We start from the raw sequence: 19,769 nt of genomic DNA on the forward strand, positions 1-19,769 counted from the left end.
TGAAGGAGTGTGTGTGCTTGTGCATGTATGATAATGCACCCGTGCATGCGTACACCTGCAGGCATGACTCTATACCTCTTGGTGGTATCAATATGATACAAAGCATCTGTCTTCTGTATGTAACTGGAAACTGATTCATGACCATTAAGCTGAAGAAGTGAATTTTAACTTTGTGATGTGGCTGAAGCCAGAAGTCCAGGCTTTTACTTTCCAACTGTCCTCAGCTTGGAGATCTGGAAGGTTTGGGGGCAATTCCTTTTAGCAAACACAGCCATTGACTCACTGTTTTCAGGATACTTTATTTGCAATTAATCATTCACTCTTGAAATATTTTAGAATAGATTAAAATCAGTACATAAAATAAATCTCCACTGTATTTGTTACATATGGCACAGAATAACACCACTTTATAAATATGTTTTTATCAGTGCACAAAATGGGAGAACCCTTTTGCTAAAAGCAGCCCAGTCAGGATTTGATTGGACTATGGTAGCATTTCCCAAAACTGACCATGAGATGGCGATGTGGCCAAATAGATGATAGAAGCTTTAACTGAGTCTTCCTTAACTATGGTATTAAGTACCTTATATCTAGAAGAATCTATCATTCAACTTAAAGAAGAGTGAAGTTTGTCACTCTTTTAGTAGTATTTACTAGACATGAATCCTTTCATCATGGATCCATAAATCATTAGATGACCATTTTTCCCCCCTATTGTGGAGAGGAGTGTATCTAAAGAGCCATAGAGGTCAGGAAGTACCCAGACTAAAGAGAGGCCTTAAGTTATCATTCAATTTAAGACTAATACACTGAACACAGACTATTGTTTTCAACACCCTGATAGAATTGTGTTAAAATTTTTCCATATAATTAAAGCAACTTCCAGTTTATTTAAAGGGTATCTCTGTTACACAGTAACCTCCTTTGGCAGTCATGGACGGTCATAGGAATATTAGACGATGAATTCACATTTAGATCAACATGATTCAAACATGCACAAGTGTATGTTTTCACCGACTTGCTCTTCTTTCATATAAATATATAAATATTGAATAAAGTGCATGGGAACATGTCTGTACATATATACAGGTACACATTTTCTTATATACACTTTAATAGATAGTTACAGAGAGAAAAACCACATACACACTGGTAATATATGTGTAGTCAAAAGACATCTGCCAGGCAGCATTTATGTTTATTCTGATGAATCAAGTTCATGGGATAGAATCTGTAATCTTTTCCATAATGCATATTGACATGTATAGAGTTTTAAACTAAGGCAAAACACATTAGAGCAGACTTCTTAACACTTCTATTTTTTATCAGTCATTATGATCTAATCATTAAGGACTAACTCCTTTCAAATACAACCTCAGTGCTAGTGACACACTATAAAGTCTATGTCTGAAGCAATGACCATCATTCAAAGCACCTGTAAGGACACATTTGGGAAAACCTTAATGCATTTCCAACTTACATAATAAAGTTTTCTACATTCTTTTAATTCCCAAACCTGTAACATTTCCCAAAGGCTTACAGCAAAACACCTTTATATTCAATAAAAATCTTTCATATTTTACCCTGTATCTATTGTCTGTTCCAACAGTAATTTGCAATTCACCCTTGGGCATTACAGTGTCAAGGTGGACTGTGGCTGACCTTTGTTAGTCTGCAGTAGCCATTTCTACAAAACATCATGGTAACTGATATTTGCTTTTTAGTTGGGAGCTAGTGTCTTTCAGTGTAAAATGAATGTAGTTTTAGAGGGAAGGAACAGAAATATTGCTTCAAATAGTCATGAATTGGATCCAATATGAGATGTTTATTTCTATATATTAGTTGAAATCCTTGATTCAATTGATATTTTCCCATTTCCTTGCCTGCTTGGCAAATGAGAAAAACTGAAAAAAAATATTGGATACAAACTCTTTTCTGAATCAGGTAAGAAAGAAATTGAACTGGTTGATTCTCAAAATAAATCTGTTCATACTTTTGGACAATAACCAATTAGATTGGCATTTTTTAAATGCAAAGATCTTATAAATTTATTTTTATATCCTTAATAACTAAGAAACTGTTCCACTCATAAGATACAGTCAGTAGATCACCATGGAACCAAACTAACCCATTTTAATAAATAATATAAATACATTATTGTGAAAGTATCAATTTTTAAAGAGCCTATATTTATTTATTTACTTTTTGGAGACAGAATTTCATGCAGTCCACGCTGACCTCAAACTTGATAAATAGCTGAGAATGACTTTGAATTCCTGATTCTCTCACCTGCACCCCCCAAGTGCTGGGATTACAGGCATGCACCACCATGCCCTGTTAACTCAGTACCGCGGAACCAAGCTAGGGAGGGCTTCCTGCATGCTAGGTGAGCACTCAATGGAGCTACATCCCCAGCCCTTTGAAAACACCACTTTTACCTGATTAAGTGTCAATAGGAAAGTCACTTGATTTTTTACAGAGATAGCCTAAGAAACTACTGCTAACAGCGAGAAACCTGAGTTTATTGTTTAGCTTTGACAGTCAACTCTATGCACTGGTCGCAGCTAAAAGGGCGCATGCGCAGTGCAGTGGTTCCATAGTGAGTGACCAAATACCTCCAGGATGCTGTTTCTTTGAAGCGAGTTCTAGAACTGCATTTCGAAAAGCGAAATTATCCTTTGATAGTTCACAGAGAAGAAAAGATACGAAACAAGACCACACTGCAAATTCAGGTAAAGCCCAAGAAGTAGAAGAGAAAGAAGGGCGTCATTAAATAACATTTAAAACCCTTCCACATCCAAGAATTAAATGACAAACTCAGCAAATGCCAGCGATCTTGTGAACATTTCAAAATGGCGTCTATGAAAAGGCAAGAATGAAAAATATTGTCAAGTATTTCAATTAATTATATTAGCAATACAAATTTCATAATACTATATTTTTATTTTCAAAATATGCGTCATGGTGAATTTTAAATGCTTTTTATTTTTTTAAAAAAGAGGCTATTCATTATTTTCAGTATTTCTAGCTATTTTTATGTACAATAATAGGTCACCAACTCACTCCCATGCCACCCATCAACAGCATGGCAGCAAGGTTTCTATTTGATAATAGAAATTAGATTGATTTTATGCCTCATTATAATTGTACAATAAAGGACAATGGTCTTAAAGATCTCATTGACAATGTTAAAAGGACAATGATAAAACCAACACTCCTATCTCAAATGCTGTCAGGACATTGTCAAGGACATTGTCAGGACATTTTGTGACACCCTGCTCTCCATACACAGAACACAATGAGGCATATGGACACTGTTGAGTCACTGGAGTAGTCTGATGTGTCCCAGCCTCCTTATCCCCGCCCCCCCCACACACAAGGTAACAACTAGTTCCAGTGCAGTTATCACAGCAACCAGTCCATCACACACAGCTAACCTTTTCGTTCACGGTGTTGATATTGTCTGTACAACTCTCTTCTGAGTGCTGTTTTCCTAGTGTATCCATAGAGCAGTCATTACCGGTTGTAACCACAGAACAGTCATTACCGGTTGTAACCACAGAGCAGTCATTACCAGTTGTAACCATAGAGCAGTCATCACCTGTTGTAACCACAGAGCAGTCATTACCTGTTGGCTCAGCATCTTCCTGTGAGTTCTTTTTTTGTCCTGCCGGGAGCTGACTAGACTTGTAGGCCAACGCCGGTATAGTGTTCACTAAAATTAACTGCAGTGGTTTTCTGTTTTCCTTGTACTGACACTGAATGTACCGTGAGAAGGCAGACCTATAAGTCTTATTGAACAGTGTATAGACCAGTGGATTGACAGCGGAGGAGAGGTAACCAATCCAGACAAAGACATTGAGCAGGGCTCCGATGACGTCTTCATTGCAGGACTCTTTGCAGATGACGGCCATGATGTTGGTGATGAAGAAGGGGCACCACATGACCACAAACAGAAAGAACACGATGCCCAGCACCTTGCATGCTTTTTGCTCATTGCTGATGGACTGCATCGTCCTCCGGCCTGCGTAGGAGCCCGGCTCCCTGTGGATGGACCGCTGGAAAAGCTTTTCGGATGATAGAGAACTCTGAGGGAGGAAGCTGAAGGAGGCTAATTTGGCCCGAGTGCTGAGGTCACTCACACACAAGGTGGCTTCTTTCTGAAGTGACTTGATAGTGAGGAAGTAGGTGATCACCATGATGGTTAAGGGGATGAAAAATGCGACAAAAGAACCTATGAGGACGAAGTTGTCATCCGCGAGCAGGCAGCTCCCCTCCTTAAAGACCTTTGAATCATCCTGCAATCCGAAGACTGGGATTGGCATGGATATACCTGGAAGAGATGGAAAACGAGACACGTGATCAAGGAACTGAGGCTATGAAGTTGAGAACATCACCACATAATGCTGGCTGGCCAAAGAGTTTATACCAACTTACTTTAAGGGTTTCATATGTTACTGCAATTTATACCGACTTACTTTAAGGGTTTAATATGTTATCACAGCGAGAGTTGGGCTAATTCTTACTCCATATTTATTTATTAGCTGGAGAAAACACACACAGAGGCAAAATGAAGCAAATAAAAATGACCACTAACACCTCCATTCAGAGATCAACAAACAAACTGCCATGGATAATTTAATGCCATTTGTTTTAAGCACATCATGCACACATGCCCGCATGCAGGCCCGGACGCAGGCACACACTGGGAAACAGAACAAGTTTCTGCTTTATCTACAATTTTGTAACTTTCAATTGCACATTATATTATCAGCATATCTTACTTACTTTGTAAAGTTACAAGCCTAATATATTTTCTTTCTAGCAAATTTGAAAAATGTAAAAAAGTAGCAGTGACTAAAGGAAACAGTATTTATTCTCACGACCAAGTGGCATAGGTTACATTTCTTTTGTTTACACAGTACTTGATATGTAGTTTTAGATCTTCCCTTCCCACCTAATATTCCTTATAAAACTGAATTGCTTTTGTTTGTTGAGACAGGGTCTTGCACTAGCCCAGGCTGGCCTCAAACTCACATTGATCCTCTTGCTTCAGGCTCTTGAGTGCATGAGCCAACATGAACCGTTTTAAAGTTTAACAGATTTTTAAACTGTTTTTGAAAAATACTTTCTGCTACTAATTTCAAGTAATCCAAATGAATTTTGGGTTAGTTTTAAAAAGCTTTTATCTTGGAGAAATGTTAACACCTGCAAACACCAAAAAGAACAAGGCAAATGCTGTCCCAAGGAAACCTCATAGCTTTTACAATTGGGAACTCAGTGTTGTGTCCTCCAGGTTCTCACCTGGGACACAAACCTCAGACATCACATGATTAAACAAATTAAATATCTTATTCTTATTCTGTAGATCTAAAAGTGACACACATTCAGAGAAATCTATGGTGACATCCTGGCTTACCCATAAAGAGAAATTTAGTGTTTCCTGCACATCATAGAATACAAAATTCATGTTTGAACTTCCCGTTGTTCCATAAAAGTTAGTTATTTTCATCGCAGAATGTCCATTGGGATGAATCACCCCAAACAAGGCAGCTATAGACTTCTATTGTCAAATGTATGACTTAGGTACAGAATGCTATTGTACGTGGGAATAGGAGCTTACAGCCAGTCAGTTGCTCTGTACTCAGGTTTGGGGTATCTATCACGGTCCTCCAGGTAAGATGCTCAGGCAGAGGAGTATAGCAGTGACGAAGGATCACAGTTGGCTCTGATCATGCTAATTTCTCACCATGGTGATTGGACCCTACTTAGTGGAGGTTAGCTTGACCACCATGGGAGGTTCTGTTTCCTTTTTGGAGCTCAGGCGATCTGAAGGAGGCTGGTTAAGCCACAGCAATCATGGTACACTTCTTACTCAGGGTCAGGAGGAGGGATAAGGAGAAGAAACAATTGCACAACTCAGTTCAAGTTTGCTTCTTTCACCAATGGGTGGACGCAGAGAGATGCTGTTTCCTTCCTACACTTTGCTGTACTTTCAGTTTCTTGAGTTGCGTGACAGAGGGCCCTGGTAGTGCTTCCAGCCACTCTGTGGCCCAAGATGCTGCTCTCAGGCCAGCTCATCCGAATCAGGGGCCACTGTGTAACCCCTGCCTTGTCATCTGACAGGAAAAACATTTCCCTTTGGGGATGTGTAATACAAACGCTGAAGCAGCAGTAACAACAACCGAACAAGAGAAAAACAACCAAACTCTGCATGGTCAGAAAGAGTTTGGCTTTCCCCAAACACAGGTGTGACTATCCGAACACCCTGCTGTTGGAAGGGACAGTAGCTGGAACTTAGAGTGATACTTAACAAGAACCTCTGTCTGTCTGTCTATCTCCCTCTCCTCTCCTCTCCTCTTCTCCCCCACCTTGTGTGTGTGTGTGTGTGTGTGTGTGTGACAGAGAGAGAGAGAGAGAGAGAGAGAGAGAGAGAGAGAGAGAGAGAGAGAGAGAGAGAGAGAGAGAGAGAGAGAGATTGCCCACCATTTGGGCCCACGTGGGAGCCAAAGACTGACATCTTCCCAATCATTTCTTCATCTTATGTTTTGAGACAGAGTCTTTCACTGAACTGAGAGCTTGCCATTTCAGGCAGATTGGATGGCCAGTGAGCCCCTGGATCTATCTGTCTCCATTCCGTCCCTCCCTCTTGCTGTCATACCCAGATTTTTGAATGGGTGCTTAGGTCCAAAATTGGGTCCTCATGCTTTCGTGGCATGCACGCTGCCCCCAAACTGTTTTCCTAGCCTGGTAAGACTCTTTCTGAGTGCCATTTGCCCATAACTCTACAGGCTTCAATGATGATATTTGCCACTTGTCTGTGCAAAGCCATCCCAATTTTCTTTCCTTTTCTGCTATTGTAGTTTTGTTTTGTTTTTGGAAAGTGAACATCAATGACATCAGGGATACTTTTGTGGTAAATGACTCTTCATTTACCACCTGTTGAGAGCATCCTCTGAACCAAAATTTGTGGCTGTGGGGGTACCATCCTCTGAGATCTTCTGATACCTCACCAAATTTCAGTCACTTCAGAAAACTAATCATAAAAGACAACCTGTGATTTCTAAGATCACTTTCTTTTTCTGCCAATATTTGAACTCACATCTGTGAGAGACATTTTTTTTGTGTGTATGTGTGTGCTCATTCAGTCTTATTATACAGACTCCCTACATGCTGATTAGAATGGATACACTGGACATCCATTTCAGATGGACTTAGATTTGAGTTTTGGCTAGGGCTCTGGGCTCCTGGGATGAGGCTGGTGCCAGCATGCCTTTACGGATGGAATGAGGATAAAATGGATCAAATATGCAGGGCACCAGGGTGGTGCCTGATCTAAAGGGCACGGGAACAAATGGCAAAGCTGGCAGTAGTATTTTTCTTTGTGGAATTACTCAGAAAAAAAGATATCAACATTATTTTGTGCTAATCTACTGCTTAGTTTTTCTATGTTAGCCCTTTATATAACAGAGTTCGTAAACCAAGAGAAACAAATAGTGTTTTGGCTGTTTACTATTGGCTATGTAACAATGATGTAATTATTAACTTCTGCCAGGGTCATATGAGGTCTCAATCAATTTTAATTTGGTATGGCTAGCACTGTTGATTACTTTTCTAATGTGATGGATTATAGCCATTACTGTTAGTCATGATGCATATAAACAAAATATCAACTGTCCAAAAAGGTATATGATTTTGTTATTAAACTCTTGGGTGTTCATTTTCTTGATTAATACAAAGGAAGTTCCCACCTTGAAAGCCTTTTGCCTTACTACTTATGACCTGGTAATTTATAATGAGTGGTCATTTTCAGTGAACCAGAATGTAGGCCAGCCTAAAGTACCCAATTCCTCAATCATTTGGAATTTGTTATGGTGTCTTGGGTTGGTGAGACACATAAATTATACACCCCCTGTGGGATGTTTTGATTTCTGCAGCCCTGGAAGGAAAGGGTGGTGGAACCCTTCACATGGATACAGAGATTCTCCCTCTAAATGTGTGAGATAAAGAGCTGCCTCAGGAGGACATGGTAGGAGGTCAGAGGCAGGATGGTTTTGTGCTTGGGGAGGACACCTTGATTTGGATGAGAAGCAATCCAGCTCATGGGTCTTCAAATGGCCCATTTTTCCTCATGAGTAACAAAACTATCTTGATCACAGCAGTCTACTATTTATTTGTAGTGTTTCTTCCTAAAACACTGTGGTCAGCAAATATTTGTAAAATGCTGGTCGAAAAGTTAAAGCAATACTCTAGAAAGAGGGGAAGAAACTTTTGTTAAAGAACTAAGGCGTGTAGATGGGCTTTGTGTGTGCAATAAGGAATGCTGAAGCGTGCTCCTCCCAAGAGAGATGAAGAATGCTGGCTGATAGCCGAGAGCATGGTCACTGTCATCTCAAGTGCATTAATTTTCTGGCAGCTTTGTTTGATAATAGTGGCTTTTGGAGACCTGACATCTTCTCTCACTTGAAATTTCTGCATATTAAGCATTTTGCTTTATGAACAAACAGTCGGGAACTTGAACTACGTGACTCTGCATTTTGTTTAATAAGTCCCCCCCCCCAGGAGTAGAGAACAGCAATCAAAATTCACTAAAGGTATTGGATCTTCTGTGCACATTTTTTAATCCTCTACATTAACATTCAGACAGTGAAGTGAACGGGGAAACACGGACACTAAGAACACAAAGGCTTTGGAGGATGTTCTCTTTCAGCTCCTTTGCTTGCTTTGCAAATAAAGTTCGCATCTCTAGCGAGCATCTTAACATGGACTAAAGAATCTTAACTCTGAACTACTGGCTGTGACAGATGGGCTTTCTCTTTTAAGCCTGCACTTTCATCATTTAGGATCTTGTGACTAATGTTTTTTTTTTTTTTTGTGGCAACTACTTTTCTTTAGATACAAGAAGTTTGAAGTACTAGGTAGCAAGAGTCTCATGGGACACTGAGCGTTGTGGGGAGGCTTTCAGTCTATAGAGAGCAGAGATGATGGAAAAAGATATTTGAGGAACTTGAGGAAAGTTTCGAGTCATGGGTTTCTTTGCATTTGAACACTTGACTTTTTTTTTTTTTAAATTATATGAGAGGATATACTGGCCGTTTGACAGAAAGCACCATAAGTCAATGCTACAGGATAATCTTCAGGCTGCAGGGAAGAGGAAACTGAAGATAGATGGAAAACTGGAACGGCACTCACCAACCTACCAGCTCCAACGCATGGTAATAGTTCAAGATATTTTACACACATGCATTCACGATACATTGACTTTTTAACAGATTGGAAAACATTACTCAGACTACCCGAAGGGTTGATGAGAGTTTTGCCATGTGGAGATGAAAGTTGGCCCTGGCCAGCTTACACAACTCATTTAGAATTGCACAGAGATTTAGGGACAAAAATTAAGACTTCTACCAGTCTCTTAATTTTTATGGCTGATATTTAAAAAAATTGATTTTATAGTAGTTATAATACCTATGACTATATTAGAGCTCATTAATGTTGGTTTCAGAAAGTCCCCAATAATCCTAAAAGCCTTTGGCTGGCACAGACACGCATTTATATATAGTCTATGAGAAAGACAGAACTTCCATCAGATTATTTGAAAACTTTTAGCAACAACATCATTAATTACGTCTAAATTTCACAGATGTCACATGTACAGCACACACATATACACACACATGCAGGCACATACACACTAACATACCTACTTACATACCTACACAATGTACATACATACACATATACTATACATACACTTACAACACACACACACACACACACACACACACACACACACACACACACATCCTTCTTCAACGATTCTATGAACTCTGAATCTTCACTCTTAATCCCCAAATAAGTTTCTTCTGGTGAGACATTATGCTTTTGAGGCTAGAAATTAGAAGGACAATTGAAAATCCTCACTTGGTCTCTGCCGCATGTAACAGTTGCCCTTAACTTGGGTTGCACATTAGAATCACCCAGGAAGCTTTTGAAAATGACAGTGCCTGGGCCTCATTCCAGACTGATTTACAGAGTTGGAGAACTATGAACGCCCAGGCTCTGCTGTGGCACCGAAGCAAATCCATGCCAGTGCCCTCTGAGAGCTGAGTGATGCGCACGGCAGAGGCTGGTGGCCGCTTATCCCAGCAGAGCTTCTTGGTTCGGTGGCTCCTGGTTCTGCTGCCCTCTCTGTTTTGTAGTGAAGGGACCGTGCTTGGAAACCCGGGGTGACCTCCCACGGAAAGACAGGTAGAATTCTGACATGGAGATGCATTGTGTCGGCTGCAACTTCAACCCCTGGAAACCCAGCCACGTGTTTCTTGTTCCAGCGAAGCTTTACTTACACTTACCAGTTTTGCCTCTTGAAAATATAAGTATCTCAATCATACCAAATAATTGAAATCATTAAAATTTATTATTAAAAAATTCACTTACTAACATTGTGGGGAGGGCACATAGGCAGCATTGTGTGTGTGGTGATCAGAAGACAATTTTGTGGAGTTGGTTCCCCCCTCCCACTGTCAGTTCTGAGGACCGAACTTAGATCTCAGGCTTATATAACTTTGCTTTGCTCTTGAAACCACAAATAAGAAAGGAACTTTGGGTGATGGCTATGCAAATTAACCTGGTTTAATTATCCTGTATCATATACATGAATCAAAACTCACATTATACCTCATATATGTATACAGTTACATTAATAATAAACTCAAGTATACTGTTTCTTTTTAAATAAGCATGTAGTGGTACATGTTATCCAACACTACCAAGTGTCCTGTTCTCAACTGAGTATTTAGCAATATGCTCATAAGCAACGATTTATTTTGACAAAGATCATGCCTGGTCCATATTATTGAATCCCATCTTTTATTATAGTTTCCCTGAATTTCTACTGGGGACAGGTTTTTTGAATAAATTTTGCATGAGATATATCTCATTTTGGCTACTTCAGTCTGCAGGGTTATGTGTAGAAACAGTCCTGGTGTCTGGAAAGCTAGGGTGTGGCAGCTGTGTATCCACACAACCCAGGACTGATGGAAGTCAACTGTGCCTGTGGGTTAACACACTGGATCAACCATACTACACTCTAGAGAACCCACAATGTTCCTAATGCTCAAGCAATTACCAATCACCCAGCTCACCCCAGAAGGCCTTTGCAATTTGGTCTTTGTGTAATTCACAATTCTTAAATTTTCACCTAATCATGTAGTCTTCTCTCTCTGGCTCTTCTTCTTTATGTCTGGAGCTATTAAAGCAGCATTGCACCTGGTTTGCCTTTTCAGTTAGTTGCATAGTGATTTGAGTTGTTCCTAAGACCTCCCTCCTTTCACATGGGTCTCCCCTCAGTTGATAGAATATAGTGTCCTGTTGTGAGTAAGAGGTCCAGCACTTGGGAGGCAGAGGTAAGCAGATCTCTGTGAGTTTGAGGCCAGCCTGGTCTACAGTGGGAGAGCCAGGACAGGCACCAAAACTACACAGAGAAACCCTGTCTCGAAAAACAAACAAACAAACAAACAAACAAAGAGGTGTTTCTACTTGTGTACCTAGAATATGTTGGAGGGTTGGCTTTAACTCAAATTCAATTGGCATTGGATAAGGGTGGGTCCATGTGGACCTCGGCGGTCATGAAAGAGAAGTCATAAGGGATAGCTTAGTGGTGCTAGTCTGAGAGTAACATGATAAATATATCCTGGTATGTTCTTAAAAGTCTAGCATCAAGGGGGCACTGTAAGTAGTAACTGGAGTAAACAGAGACTCACATCTCACTTCTCCTCTGGACCAATTCTGATGCTATCTACTTCTCCAAATGCTTTACAAATGACCTTTTGTGGTTCCAGGATTTCTATTAAGCAAGGGCTTGGGTAAGGCAGTAGGTTGGGCATCTGGGGGTAGGAAACCTGTTCCTCATGGCTACGTTTGCACAGAAAGCAGACTTTTTATTGTGTATAATTACCACATATGGTACTGGGCTGCAGATGGGGACAGTATTCCCAAACTGCCTCCTATTTCTTTCCAGACATTTCTCAAGGCATATCCTTTGTGGCAACTTTCCAAAATCATTTCCCTCTCTCCAATAAGATCTCTTTCCTAACTCTGTATTCATCGTTGACTCCCTAATCATTTACATGGTGCTTCCAACACCTTAGCAGTTTTTTTTTCTTTAGAGGTTTCATTCCACTCATGGGATGGTGGTCTCATGAGTAGCAGAGATGTTTTTTTCTTAAAAACTTGTTATAAGTTCAGACCTCAGGAAAATGCTGATGTGGGTGGGGAGCAAGCATAAGAAGGGAGAGGGGACGGGTTGGGAATCACAACACATTTTATAGACCTATCTTGGAATTGCTGAATAATTTCATAGTGTTTCCCCTCAGTTTTGCTGAGGAAACACAGTAATGAGGTTTTAACTAGCCACAAAAGGCAGAAGAAAGGAAAATGGACATCTATGTGAGACAGAAGAGCTACCCACAGGATGAGGCAGCACAGAGCAGACTACTTGGACAGCTAGAACCACTGGGGGTGGTGGAGATGGGTGTCAACAGTGCCGTGTGAAAATCAAGGATTCATTTTAATTCTTTTCCACTCTGATTCCTGGGCAAGGACCTGGCCCATTATTTTCCTTAAAGCTCTTTCTCAGGAAAATTGATTATTGGGAAACTAGAGAATCGTATAGTGGAGAAAGACAGAATTTAAAAGCCTGAAGTTTGTTTCCTGACTGTTCCTCACTAGCTGAGTGACCTTAGGCTGTGTAATTTTAATGATTCCACTTGTAAGGTAAGGGATGCTAAAAAGAGAGAGAGAGAGAGAGAGAGAGAGAGAGAGAGAGAGAGAGAGAGAGAGAGAGAGAGATCCGCCCTAATCTTCATGGGGGGCTGTAATGAGGAAATAGTGATACATTGGTTCAGAATTATTTTGTAAACTTCTAAGATTTATTTAAATAAAGCAATTACAATTCACTTCACGCAGGGTGGGATTTTGTAGGTAATACAAAGGGCGTATGAGAAGCTCCAGGAAGCCTGGGATCTCATAGGGAAAATGAACTGTGCATACATGATTTATTAAGGAGGCAGTACAGGAGGAAATGAGATGAAGAGGCAAAGCAGAAGACATGGATAAGCACAGCTGAATGACGGTAGAGTGCGATGCTCATAGTGAGTTCTCGTTTCTGGGGGAGAGTCATGTAGGAGACAGCTGCTGAGCTGGTCCTGTGGATAAATAACATCCGGATGGCCTTCTGGACCAAAGGCAGGATCCAGGAGGTGGTTGGTCTGTGTGCACCCTGACTGAAGAACACCTGGCCTAGTGCATGGCAGAAGGCAAGCACCTGGCCATATGTTATTCTGGCATAGGTGTGCCTGGTCTCACTGTGGGCTAAGGCCATCTCCAGGTTATTGTACAACTGCAGGCTCAGAAGTAAGCACACTTATTTCCTTTGTCTTGTTCTGTTTCCTATTTTTGTGCTGGAGTCAAACCCAAAGCTCTACCTATGCTGGTCAAGGACATCCCCACTGAGCTACAAACTAAGTTCCACACTCATGTCTTGTTTCTTATTATAGACACTGAGTAGGTCCTCCATCTGGATAAGCAATCAGTTTTGGTCATTTACCCATTAATCAAATATTTAATTAGCCGGGCGGTGGTGGCGCACGCCTTTAATCCCAGCACTCGGGAGGCAGAGCCAGGCGGATCTCTGTGAGTTCGAGGCCAGCCTGGACTACCAAGTGAGTCCCAGGAAAGGCGCAAAGCTACACAGAGAAACCCTGTCTCAAAAAAACCAAAAAAAAAAAAAAATTTAATTAAATCTCCACTGAATGAGGTACTTAGGAATGCAAGAGAAAGAAGGGGCGTTACTACAGATTCCTTTAAAATCTGAGACCTTTCACGGTTATCAATCCCAAAGAAGACTGGGGGCAGGGCGGGGAAGCAAGCAGAACCAGGGTAACCACCAGCATCACACCCATAAGAAAATGATGCATTCAGAGAAATCTGCATTTACCTTCAACTTTGTTGTTGTTGAAGGGTACTAATGTATACTAGCAGGTCTGGAGCATTCGGTCTCAAGACTTGTTTACACATTTAAAATTCATTAAAGAATCCAGAAAGCTTTTGTTTCAGGGAGTCTTAAGTATCAATTGTTCCAGAAATTCAAAAGAGCACTTTAAAAGCAATCATTAATTCATTCATTTAATAATAAATTATCATATATTAACATGAGTAGCATATTTTAAACAAAAAAGCCCCTGTATTTCCTCCAAACAAGTGTGAAGTGGTGCTGTGGTGGATTCAGTTTCAGTCTTTGTGTGATCACAAATCCTTGTGACTGGAAACTGCACCCTGCCCTCATAAGAAGATGAGAGGGAAGAAGACAAATGCCGTCTTGAAAATAACATTGACCCCTTTGGACTTCCTGCGAGAATCCCCGGAATTCCCAAAGACCTACACAGCACACTTAAAGCCACCTGTATAAGAGAGAAAAGCAATTAGCTTGTGTCAGAAAAGCCCGGTTTGGCTCCCCCCATTATTTGAAGCAAGTCTGTTTACTTCTCCGAGCTTCCTCTGAAAAGTGAAGATTGTTCAGTAATGTCCCTTGAAAGGTTTGTCATCGGGGATAGAAATGACCGATGTCTAATGTACCGTTAGTGGCCATCTCTAACAGCTGGCAAAGAGAAGAATGCTCCACAGCCTCTCTTAGTGCTCGGAGTTCTTCATTCTGTCTGAAATCCCTGCTGGAGCCCAAGCCTCCACCTACCCTTGTTTGGTTCTAACAGAATGCTGCCAAACCTTACAGCTTTGGAGGTGTGTGCATGGCTTAACTTCTCTGCACAAACATTTTTTATTAGCATCAAATCATTAACTCCCAAGGTAGGGACCCTGCAGAGCAAGACTGTGTCCTAGGATGGCCTGTAACAGAAGAGCTGGACATGACCTCTGGGGTGGGAAAAATGGAGTCACCCACTAACACTGAATAATGGCTACAAATGACAAAAATGGACATGACTTAAGAATACACATGAGGATTCAGATTCACAGAGCGAGGATAAAAGAGATGCCCCCTGTGGCTTTCCTCTCTGGGCCTTCTGATAGGTGGGATTTCTTAGTTGACATTAGGGTTCATGGGAATTATATGAGTGACCCTACGGAACCCTCAATGAAAGGTCTGCATTGCCTTCTTTGTTAGTCAAGGTCTTTGGATGTGAGAAATGGCAGCTGATTCTGGCTGGTGTAGCAGAAACTGAGCTTCATATAGTGATACTGAGCACATCAAGGGATGTAGGAGAGGGCTGGGCTTCAGGATGAAACCTCAGGAGTAAAACTGTACAGCAGAAGCAAGGGGTAGATGAAGAACATTCACAGCTCTTTGCCCACTTAGTGCTCATGAGACCACAGAAGTGTCCCTTCTGTACTTGGGCAATAGGGGCTCAGTCCCTGGCCACAGGTACTTTAAATATGTGACCCAACCCCTGGCAACTGCTTCGTCTTGTTTTTTCATTTCACTCTCTCGAAAGTCAAAGGTTGACCAGAGCATTCCTACTGACTCCAAGCCTAGGTCCTAGGAAAAGTTGGGAATTAGAGTTGTGAGAAGTTTTGGAGTTCTCAAGAACCTCTTCTAAATATTGAAATCATGGTGAGAACAGCCACAGCTCTGGAGTGCAGTGGCCGGCACCCACTTGACTCAACACCAAGTACGATATGCTGTTGTGGGATATTATTTTAACTGTGTAAAGGTGTGCTGCATTTGTTTGTGCTGCATTTGTCTAATAATGGAAGGATGTGTTGCTGTTTCACCTTGCCTGCCTAAGGCACCTGATTGGTCCAATTTAAAAAAAAAAACAACTGAATGGCTAGGCAGGAGAGGGACAGGTGAGACTGGTGGGCAGAGAGAAGAAATGGAAGGAGAAATCTAGGCTTGAGAGATAAGAAGAAGAGAATGAGGGAGAAAGAGAGGGACATGCTGTGGGATGGTCTGTATGGCAAATGTGTTGCTCTGATTGGTCAATAAATAAATCACTGATTGGCCAGTGGCTAGGCAGGAAGTATAGGCGGGACAAGGAGGAGAATAAAGCTGGGAAGTGGAAGGCTGAGTCAGAGAGACACTGCCAGCCGCCACGATGAGAAACAGCATGTGAAGATGCCGGTAAACCATGAGCCACATGGCAAGGTATAGATTTATAGAAATGGATTAATTTAAGCTGTAAGAACAGTTAGCAAGAAGCCTGCCATGGCCATATAGTTTGTAACCAATATAAGTCTCTGTGTTTACTTGGTCGGGTCTGAGCGGCTGTGGGACTGGCAGGTTAGAGAGATTTGTCCTGACTGTGGGCCAGGCAGGAAAACTCTAGCTACAGGGACATGCCTAGCGTCAGAAGCTAGGCAGCCGCCAGCCAGCCAGACACAAGAAGCAGTGAAAGTAAGATATACAGAAGGAAAGAAAGGTAAAAAGCCCAGAGTCTAAATGTAGATGAGGAGAAACAGAAAGTTAAAGAAAAAAAAAAAGGTAACCAGAAACTAGCCTAAGCTAGGCCTAGCATTCATAACTAATAAGTGTCAGTATCATGATTTGGGAGCTGGTTGGTGGCCTTAAAAAAGAAAAAGAAAAAAAAGCCCAGTACAATATGCAGCTGTTGTAGTGGCCTATTTCAGAGGTGCTGATGCTGAAATTTCCGTTTTTCCTACCTTATTTCCCACTTCTCTTGGATTTTATTCTCTTTTTCCATGACCTTTGCAGTTAGCATAGGGTCAAGCATTTAATATTTAAAAAAAATAGGACGAGCCAGGCGGTAGTGGTGCACACCTTTAATCCCAGCACTCAGGAGGCAGAGGCAGGCGGATCTCTGTGAGTTCAAGGCCAGCCTGGGCTACAGAGTGGGTTCCAGGAAAGGCTCCAAAGCTACACAGAGAAACCCTGTGTCGAAAAAAAATAGGACTAGCAAGATGGCACAGTTGGTAAAGTGCCTATCATACAAAAACAAGCGCCTGAGTTAAGACCCTCAGAGTCATCATAAAAAGCAGACACTGTGGCACACATCTGTAATCCCAGAACTCCAAGGTGAGGCAGAGATGGGAAGATCCTTGGTACTTGTTGGCTAGCCAGCCAAGCTGAATCAATGAAGTAGTATAGGTTCAGCGAGAGACTCTGGTGGAGCTGGGGAGATGGCTTAGTGGGTAAGAGCATTTTCTGGATGAAGACTTCAGTTCAAATCCCCAGTCCTCATCTGAAAAGCTTGGTCATGCACAGCTGAAACGCTGGCATAATATTGAGGATGAGGACAAGAGGATCACTGGAGCTTTCTGGACACCAGCCGAGCTTCAGGCTCAGTGAGAGACCTTGTTTCCAAAGAGTAAGGTGGAGAGTGATAAAGCAAGATGTCCAAGGTCCTCCTCTGATTCCCCACATTCTTATGGCATGCATACTTGGGCACACGCGTGCACACACACACACACACACACACACACACACACACACACACATGATCAAAGAGGACACTTGACATTGACCTCTGGCCTCTACAGGCATGTACACACACACCTACAGCACTTGTATATTCATACATGCACACATACAAGAACAGACACACACACACACACACACACACACACACACACACACACACACATACACACACACTCACATTAGTCAGTCTGGAAACACAAATCACTTACTGACAGCTGTGAACTCAAGTGGTTATGGAACCAGTGTTTATAACTCAGTAACATATCTGAGTTATGAGGTAGGGTGGGAGATGGTTGGGAGACTGATGTAAATGATAATATCTGTGTCCAATAATATCTGTGTTCAATGAAAAGGAAAACTGAGACACATTGTACAAGCAAAACAAAATGTATCTGTGGGCTAGAGACACTTTTCCATTTTGTTATTAGCTTGGCAAGCTTAGGGCTTTAGAGAATTTCTCTTGAGTTCCTTTTAGTTCACATCCCTCATGGGCTTTTCACCTTGGCCTTACTCATGGGGTCATTGTCCCTGTACAGATAAAAGTGACACCATTTCTACAAGGCTCAAAGTAACTTTTTATTTGGTTCCTAAATCCTGAGATCTGCAGGGCTTGTTCTCAGCTTCATTTCAGATTCATACCCTTTGGCTCAGAAAACACCACTTTTGCACAGATAGGTGAGGTCTCAATTTAACAGCGCCTCTAGGCACTAGTTGGGGGTGCGAAAAGTCCCTAACGAGCAACTTCATTTTCTAACCACAGCTACACTTCAGTTTCCTACTGTCTTAGCTGTGCTTGAGCTCCTAGAGTTCTGGAGGCTTCTCTATGGTTTCGTCTTTCAACACCCGTCTAGTTGGTTCAGACCCTCACATCCAGCTCAGGGAGGCTCAGGATGAAGAACTCAGCCCTGCTTTCTCTCAAGCTGTATTTGCTATGAGTTAAGCAACATGAGAGCGGCTAGGCAGTGAAGAGTTCACCACTTTTGTCTTCTGCGAAGTTACATATACCCTGACGTGTTTGCTCAGGGATTTGTAGGGAGAATTATTTATTCCTATATCTGAGAAACATCTCTGGGCTCTAATCCCTTCTTTGCATTTGCTCCATCTTCTCCATTCTAAGTATGCCTTTAGGTTTGCAGAAAGAGGCACTCACCTCAAGTTGAAAAGAACCTTTGATGGAATGTATGTGGTTGTTACCAAGAAGATCATATATATATAGCCTTCTTGTGAAGAGCTCTAGTAGAGCTCAATAATGGCCATCTCATGAAGCAGCCTGCCTGTATATTCACTGCTTCATGCAAATATACATTCAAAGGCAGTAAGCAGGAGAAGTGACCCCCCAGGTGCCAGGCTCTGTGTGGGTCAGCACAGATGTTCTACCCCACCAGGTGCCAGGCTCTGTGTGGGTCAGCACAGACGTTCTACCCCACAAGGAAGTGATGAGGCAGCAGGCATTCTTCTCACTTTATGAAGAAAACACAGATGCCAAGATAGTCTGTGGTTTGCTGCCAGCCTTGGAGCTAACAAATGAATGAGTTAGGACACGAAGCTAGACCTGTATTATTTTCTTCCATAACTCAAATGTTTAAGGACCTTGGCCTGGTGGATGACTGTTAGTCTTGTCTGGTTTAACTAGTCTGTGGTGTTTATAGGCCAACTGGAAGGAGTTTTCATAGATCCCTTGACAGTGTGAGGTTGATTAGCATTTTCATGACTCTCATTTGGAAGCCCGTGCTTCTGGGCTCTGAGGATTAAGTGCATTCACTTGTGGGAGCAGTGAGACACATATGGAAATTATTCAACATCTCAGATTACTTAAACATGGGCAAAGAAACAGAAAGAAGAGTTAGAAAATAGAAACAACAACAACAACAACAACAACAAAAACCCCTCCACCCCAAGGGCAGGGCATTGTCACAACCAGTAAAATACAAGTACGAGCTGCCTGCTTGACCTCTCAACTTTTCATCTCTCTAATGGGCATCCCTACCGTTGCACAACCACAGCGGGGCTATGGGCTGCATTCCATCCCCTCTTCCCCTTAGCCCAGGAAATGGCACTGCTGTGTGTGAATACTCGGCTCCAGATCTTAGGAGAAACATTTTCATTATGCTTCCTCTGAGCATCCTAATGATGCTAGGAACCAGTAGTGCACTTAATGACCAAATCTCTTTCTATTCCCACTGCTGTACCTATACTGCAAGCCTTTTGGACTCATGTTTGATCTTCCCCACTGTTCTTACTGCTTCAAGTCCTGCCCATGTTTCCTTGAGCCTCCTTGGCATGCTCTGGCCTTCCTCCATTTCTTAGTTACCACCGC

General features: G+C 41.8%; 1 protein-coding gene across 1 annotated transcript in view; it reads right to left on the minus strand.

Moving 5' to 3' along the window:
• Positions 1-279: 279 nt before the first annotated feature.
• The window catches only part of Htr2a (5-hydroxytryptamine receptor 2A), a 63,515-nt gene continuing 44,025 nt past the window's right edge, over positions 280-19,769 (minus strand). Inside the window, exon 3 of the mRNA XM_052732758.1 lies at positions 280-4,333. Within this exon, the coding sequence (XP_052588718.1) occupies positions 3,423-4,333 (911 nt within the window). The 3' untranslated portion in view covers positions 280-3,422. The remainder of the gene's footprint in view (positions 4,334-19,769) is intronic.

Source organism: Peromyscus californicus, unplaced genomic scaffold (genome assembly GCF_007827085.1).
Source record: "Peromyscus californicus insignis strain IS unplaced genomic scaffold, ASM782708v3 Scaffold_12__1_contigs__length_115047231, whole genome shotgun sequence".
In the NCBI taxonomy this organism is placed as follows: Eukaryota; Metazoa; Chordata; class Mammalia; order Rodentia; family Cricetidae; genus Peromyscus; species Peromyscus californicus.